A 7,583-nucleotide genomic window follows, 5' to 3' on the forward strand; every position below is an offset into this window, starting at 1 on the left:
GATTGAGAGAAAATTTCCTGTCGGATATGGTCAATTTTTTCTTTGAAATAATTGGCCAGATCGTCAGTGCTGAGGTTGGTGGTTGGGGCCTGTGCTGTTTGATTAAGGAGAGAATGAAAAGTGTCAAACAGGTGTTTAGCATTATTGGACCATGAGATGATGAGGTTGTTAAAGTAGGTTTGTTTGGAGAGGTGAAGGGCAGAGTTATAAGTTTTAAGCATAAATTTATAATGGAGGAAATCTTCGGCCAGATTAGATTTTGTCCACAGCCGTTCGGCACACCTGGAGCCCCGCTGGAGAAAACGTGTTTGCAGCGTGTTGCTGGATTGTCGCCGTCTGTGCCGAGTTGTTCTATGTGTAGGAGCTGCGCCTTCATCCAGGGCTCATTGCAATGTTTCGTTATAATGCTTCAGTGCAAAGTCAGGGCATGAGAGGGAGGAGATTGGGGCCAATGATGATTGCACCTTTTTCATAAATTTCTGGGTGTTAATGGCATGTATATTTCTATAAGTGTGGAAAGTGGAGGTGTCTTGAGCAGGGTGACAGTTCTTGACAGAGAATAAAAGAAGGTTGTGATCAGAGAGCAGAAGAGGAGAGTTAGTTAAGTCATGTATTGAACAGAGCCGGGCGAAGATCAGGTCAAAGAGTATTTCCATCTTCATGTGTAGGAGAATTAGTAAGCTGTGAAAGGCCGAAGGAGGAATTTAGCGATAAAAGATGAGTGGCAGATGGGGAGAGGGAATCGCCTATTGGGATGTTAAAGTCTCCCATGATGAGGGTGGGGATGTCATAGGATAGAAAGTTTGGAAGCCAAGTGGCAAAGTGATCCACAAACTGACAGGAGGGGCCCTAGGGCGATACATAACCGCCACTCGCAGGGAGAAGGGCCGGTAGAGTCTGACTGTGTGGGCCTCAAAAGAAGGGATGAAAAGTGAGGGTACTGGGGATATAACCTGAAAAGTACATTTTGTTTAAAGGAGCAGACCAACACCAATTATTACCAGTTGCCATTCCTGTATGTACTGATCAAGAAGGATTGTAACGGGACCCTAGGGACACTCATCTACCAGAAACCTTCAAGCACTAATAAACTATTGAAGTGGGATAACCACCACCCCCATCCCCATAAAAAGAGGAAAACCCAAGGGACAATTTTTATGGTTGAGAAGGTACTGTTCGAATGTCATAGATTTTAATATACCGGCAATAGACCTGAACACCACATTAAGGGATAAAGGGTACTCGTGGTACATTTTGGATTCCGCATCATCGTTTGCAGAAAAATGGTCCATCAGCTCATCTTTTTCTCATTCAGATCTCTAAAATACCGGATCCTCTCAGTGACGATCGTCTATATAAGAAAATTTTCCTGATTTATCCAGGAAAATGATGGACAAGATGGTGGAGAGGATATTACACCTCACCCTAGAGATCCTCTTCCGGCTTACTGGAGAGGTGAGAGATTCTGATGACGTCCCATTACATCATTCTTATCTATGGGAATAACAGATGAACAGAACTGGAGAGGTGAGGACTCTGGAAATGTCTGTAGTGAGATTTATTAATGTGTCTCTCCATAACCAGAGATTAATCACGGGGCCTCCACCTCACCCCCTGATACATGAGGACATCAATGACCAGAAGATCCTAGAACTCGCCTACAAGATGATTGAGCTGCTGACTGGAGAGGTGACACTGCTGGGAATGCTGGGACATTATACAGTAACGCTATGAAGGGATTGGGGGATGACGGTATCATTGTATGTGTCAGGTTCCTATAAGGTGTCAGGATGTCGCCGTCTATTTCTCCATGGAGGAGTGGGAGTATTTAGAAGGACACAAAGATCTGTACAGGGACATCATGATGGAGGTTCCCCAGCCCCTCACATCACCAGGTAATAGGACTAAATACACACGGCCTATAATTATCTGTATGTAAAGAATGAATACAGTCCCTGTATGTGTTTCCTCCAGATCTATCTAGTAAGAGGACAACACCAGAGAGATGTCCCCGTCCTCTTCTTCCACAGGACTGTAAACAAGAAGATCCCAATGTTCCCCAGGTAGATGGAGAGAAGGTGTCATGAGATCTCCCCTATGATGTGTAGACGGCTGTAAAGGTCATGTCTTCAGTTCTGTTTTATCCACCATTATTATGTTTTATATTTGTGTCATGAGAACGGTGGAGATAAGAGGATTAGAGCCGATCAAACTTGTGACTTTTCCATCTGTCTTTGACTTTTATAATATTTGTTTCAGGGTGAAGATCTGACCCATATTAATACTACAGAGACATATGTGAGGGGTGATGAGTGGTGTAATGAGGAGATTCCTACATATGACTACCCAGGTGAGTAGTAACCACTGAATACACAGAGGTCACAGATTCTTTTCAGACACCGGCTGTGGCTGCTTTATCAGTGGTGTAGTCGTATCACAATCGTGTGATCACCATTTTGCCGCTAGACCACAACATTCTCCTCCGTCCGAAAATATTCAAATTACTTTGGGAAATTGTGAAAGCCCTTTTCTATAGAACTTACAACCTGGAGGATCCACCTACCCCCTGGGATTAGTAGACGCTGACCATTACCTGCCCAGGTCTGTAAACTATAAAGCCAAATGTCAGCGTACGTAGATTGTGCTGACAAATTAAAAAATCACTTGAAGAAAACTATTATGATGGGCCTCTATGTGAAAGCAGAGGGTAATGATGGTGTTGTCTTCCTAGATCCCTGATATCTTATTGGATGAATCTCCCTTCTCTCCCTTCTGTGCTGCTGAATGTGCTCATATGGTCCCTACAAGACCAGGTCCAGTCTTTCTGGCCAAACTTCTCTTTTTTGATCGATAACATTAAATGTCCACTGAGGGGCACGTGTGAATTTCTGTACAATAACAACAGAGTTTCCCTTTATCCTGACTTTTCAATTTCTTTTAAAACCAACTAACTTCAAACAGGATTGTGATAAACTATACAGAAAACATTACACCTGTGCCATGATATATCTCTAAGCTGTGCGTGGCTGATGGCTGTACTATACATTTATTCACACCTGCAGGAGATGTGTTGGCTCCAGCCCTGGTTTCATGGATTCACTCCACATCATAAATAGTATTGAGCGAATTTGTTCGCCATTTCAAATTCAGGTTCGTGTTCGTGGTTCCGGCGTGTTCGGCCCAAATGGTCAACCATAAATGAATGTGACTCCAGTTTAGTGTTGGATTTCTCCCTTCATCTGACAGAAAATATTGTCCCTTACGATAGTTTAGATTGCCAAGAGCCACCGAGCCCCATACTCTAATTACCCCAGAGAGGTTTCACCACTAGTTACTCATTTTTCTCTGATGGAGACTGTTCAGTTTTATCATTTCAGTAGATGTGTTATTGTGTATAGTCACAGTTTTTGACTTCAGTAATCCTCTAATTTAACCTCTTCCCGCAGCCAGTATTTTGTTTCTAATCAGGCCCCATTTTTCAAATCTGACGTGTGTCACTTTATGTGGTGATAATTTTGGAATTCTTCACAAAGGATAATAGGAAACAAATGGACCTTACAAATTATTTTTGAATTTTTGAATCTGACAATCCCCTATATACGGTTGTACACTACTGTTTGAGCACATGGCAGGTTAAGAAGGTAAGGAGTGACATTTAGCTATTAGGAATGCTCAAAAGATGGCTACCATGAACAGGCTTATCACTATCTACCCTGTTTACAGATTTCACAAATTACTTTAACCCCTCTACATGGATCTGGACCTACACAGAGACCCCTAGGCTTGAGCCACAGTGTTACCTGCTATTCGGTGGACTGAGATGGAAAGAAGAATAGTCAGGTAGCCGGGTCAGAACCAAGAGGATAGAGAAAATACAAAATCAGAAGACACAAGAGTAGTCCGTAAATGGGCCGAGGTCACAACAGAAACAAATACACAAGCCGGGAGCTGAGCACAGAGGACTGAACCAGAGGAGAACAAGGCTGTATCTGGCAGCTTCCAGCAATATGCTTCCAGCTTTAGTAGGGTGCGGTGCTTTCCAAATTGCTGAAGCAGGGAGCAGATTAATCCAGCTAGACAGAACATACACCCATACTGTCAGACTCGATGGTACTACAGGTACCAGCAAACCTAATCTTAGTAGCTGGACAGAGCCTGCGCCTTTTACTCCATATTTGGGAGGCAGAATGAACAAACAGTTGAACACCACGCTCCTGGTACATCCTATGAGGTTTTCTATTAGACAGTCATTGTCCTGGTGAATAAGTGAATTTTTTAATATAACTTGCCTTTTTTACAGACAATTTAAGTAGAAATGTTCAAAAATATAAAATTCAAGGATTTTTTTATTAAAAAATAATAATTGGTTTTATTCTTAGCAGATGACTGTACCAGGAGATCAGAGGGACAGCTGACACCTTCAATTTTCAAATCAGATAATTTTCAGATCCCACAGGATACAATTGAAGTGAATGCCATTACTCCAGATATACCATCATCCCTTCACAGCAAAGATCTGTCATCTGATCCACTGAAACAGGTCCTGTCTTCTGATTCATTACCGACTACTATGGAAAATCAAAGTCACAAAATAAGCATTAAAAAACAAACTGCTCCTAATGCAAAGAAGACATTTTCACATTCAGAATATAGAAATAGTTTTCCTCTCAAAAAGTCTTTTCTTAAACATCAAAAAATTCACACAGCGAAGAATAGATTTTCTTGCTCCAAGTGTGGGAGATGTTTTAATCAGAAAACAAGTCTTGCTAGGCACCAGATAACTCACACAGGAGAGAAGCCATTTTCCTGTTCAGAATGTGGGAAATGCTTTACAGAGAAATCAACTCTTATCAATCATCAGAGAACTCACACAGGAGAGAAGCCATTTACATGTTCAGATTGTGGGAAATGTTTTGTACATAAATCAAATCTTTTCAAACATCAGAGAACTCACACAGGGGACAAGCCTTTTCCATGTTCAGAATGTGGAAAATGTTTTACAGAGAAATCAACTCTTATCAAACATCAGAGAACTCACACAGGAGAGAAGCCATTTTCATGTTCAGATTGTGGGAAATGTTTTGTACAGAAATCAAATCTTAATATACATCAGAGAACTCACACAGGGGAGAAGCCATTTTCATGTTCAGAATGTGGGAAATGTTTTGCAAAGAAATCAACTCTTATCAACCATCAGAGAACACACACAGGAGAGAAGCCATTTTCATGTTCAGAATGTGGGAAATATTTTACAGCGAAATCTACTCTTATCAAACATCAGAGAACTCACACAGGAGAGAAGCCTTTTTCATGTTCAGATTGTGGGAAATGTTTTGTACAGAAATCATATCTTAATAAACATCAGAGAACTCACACAGGGGAGAAGCCTTTTTATGTTCAAAATGTGGGAAATGTTTTAAACAGAAAGCGCATCTTGATAACCACCGGAGAACCCACACAGGGGAGAATGCCGCAACTACACCCAACTAGTCTCTACAGACAAGAAAGGCCCTAGCTGTACAACTAAAAACGCCACCACAGACCTAACTCCCTAATAAGTCGTTGAGGAGTTTCTCATACCTCCTGAGGAACCAGAGGGGAGGCCGCAACACATTATCAACAAGGGGAAAGGAAAGTATGAAGTAAAATACGAAAACCCTGAATGAGAAACAAAAACACATTCATATAGGGCAAAGAAGGCAAGCTAAGGAGAACCAAAAATAAAAGGAACAAGTATAATCTCCCAGAAACCTAACATTGTTAGAATGAAAAGGTACTGGGAGGAAAAGCAAACTGACCGGTAGGATAGTTTCACCTTTGTGGTGAAACGTACAAAATTCATCCTCACCAACTGTATATGTCAAACTCGTCCATTTATAATGACCATGGACAAGATAAAGATTCCCAACTCACATCAGGACCACAAGATCCCAGGTACTTTCAGCTGCATCACATCTAATGTAATGTACTTAATTATATGTAGCAAATGTCCAACTGGGGGTCTGTATGTAGGGGAGATGGGGCAAAAACTTAGATGAATTCTCATCACCACACAAAAAAAGAAAAAAAGAATAGATCTACTTGTGGCCACACATTTTTACGGCCACAACTGCTTATCCTTTTCCGAAACTGATAGTTCTGCTTCACATCACTTGTCTTATCTATTGCATTATTCCTGTGCCCTGTTATGTATAAATATGTGACTCTTCAGATTTTGTGTTATACTTTGTCTGATGAGACCTGAGTAGTCTCGAAAGCTTACTGACTAATGGCTAACTGAAGAGATGGTATCAACCACTGAGGACTCTCAAATTTTAATATTTTTCTCCATACAGCAATTTTAAGATCTCTCCACAGGTGTTCAATGGGATTTAGATCCAGACTCATTGCTGGTCAGAACTCTCCAGCACTTTGTTTCCATCCATTTTCTGGGTGCTTCTTGAAGTATGTTTGGGCTCATTTTCATGCTGGAAGACCCATGACCTAGGACGCAAACTCAGCTTTCTGACACTAGGCACTATATTGTGACCCAAAATCCTTTGCTGATCTTCAGATTTCCTGATGCCTTGCACACAGTCAGAGGCTGCAAAGCAACCCCAAAATACCTTTAAACCTCCACCATATTTGACTGTATGGGTTGTAAATTTATTGATTATCTGTGCACCTTGGACAAAGGAACATGTGGATCTCTAAAGATGGACTTATAACCTTGAAATTGTTGATATTTTTCAACAATTTTGGTTCTCAAGTCCTCAGACAGTTCTCTTCTCCTTTTTCTGTTTTCTCCATGCTTAGTGTGCCACACATATGTACACAATGCAAAGATTGAATCCATTTCTCCCATTTTTATCTGGTTTTAGTTGTGATTTTCATATTGCCCACACCTATTACTTGCCACAATTGCGTTTGAACAAGCTTCACATGCTTGAAACAAAGTTGTTTACCCACAATTTTGGCAAGATGCCAACAATTTTGTCCGCCCTATTTTGTGTGAAATTATGTTCAATTTCCCTTTTTTTCTCTGTTTTCTTGTGTTGTTCCAATACATGCAAAGGAAATAAACGTGTATAACAAAACGTGTAATTTCAATAATTTTCTGGGAGAATCACTTCATTTTCTGGAACAATTTCAAGGGATCCAACACTTTTGACCATGACTTGTTTTTGTTGTCTTTTTAATTTGTTGCAGCATATCATCCTCTACGTGTTCAGCTATATTAGGAGGCTTGTAGCAAAGTCCAATTAGCATCTTTGCATTATTGCCATTTTCATGTACATTTACCCATACTGATTTTACATCAGGGATGTAAAGCTCAAAACATGCAGAGGGCCAAAATGAAAAACTTTGACAAAGTCGTGGGCCAACCAGTATACAGTATAATGGGCCCCACATAGTCCTACATACAGAATAATGGACCCTACATAGTCCTCCATACAGTATAATGGGCCCCACATAGTCCTCCATACAGAATAATGGGCCCCACATAGTCCTCCATACATAAGAAACAAGAGGGAAAAACTTTGAGTCAGCATCCCATATAATAGTGAAAAAATTACAAAATTGTATTAATTATAATTTATACA

General features: G+C 40.7%; 1 protein-coding gene across 2 annotated transcripts; it reads left to right on the forward strand.

The window, feature by feature from the left end:
• The first annotated feature begins 1,239 nt into the window (after nt 1-1,239).
• LOC141176219 (uncharacterized) lies at nt 1,240-7,076 on the forward strand. 2 transcript variants are annotated; one of them, XM_073660203.1, is made up of 6 exons: nt 1,240-1,455; nt 1,585-1,689; nt 1,772-1,895; nt 1,975-2,063; nt 2,260-2,350; nt 4,380-7,076. In XM_073660203.1, exons 1-6 carry the CDS (start codon nt 1,387-1,389, stop codon nt 5,513-5,515), a joined length of 1,614 nt encoding a protein of 537 aa, XP_073516304.1. In that variant the 5' UTR covers nt 1,240-1,386; the 3' UTR covers nt 5,516-7,076. The 2 variants fall into 2 exon arrangements, with proteins under 2 accessions (XP_073516304.1, XP_073516305.1); XM_073660204.1 differs by having other exon boundaries at nt 1,241-1,455; nt 4,383-7,076.
• Nucleotides 7,077-7,583: the final 507 nt, after the last annotated feature.

This window comes from Phyllobates terribilis, unplaced genomic scaffold (genome assembly GCF_046119375.1).
Source record: "Phyllobates terribilis strain yellow unplaced genomic scaffold, ASM4611937v1 Scaffold_17__1_contigs__length_24005725, whole genome shotgun sequence".
In the NCBI taxonomy this organism is placed as follows: Eukaryota; Metazoa; Chordata; class Amphibia; order Anura; family Dendrobatidae; genus Phyllobates; species Phyllobates terribilis.

Bases quoted from the DNA above. Each gene is read 5' to 3' on its own strand.
- LOC141176219 (XM_073660203.1), top strand. From the start codon at position 1,387: ATGATGGACAAGATGGTGGAGAGGATATTACACCTCACCCTAGAGATC. The intron at 1,896-1,974 runs GTAATAGGACTA...TGTTTCCTCCAG, and splicing joins CCAGCCCCTCACATCACCAG to ATCTATCTAGTAAGAGGACA. The intron at 2,351-4,379 runs GTGAGTAGTAAC...TTTTATTCTTAG, and splicing joins TCCTACATATGACTACCCAG to CAGATGACTGTACCAGGAGA.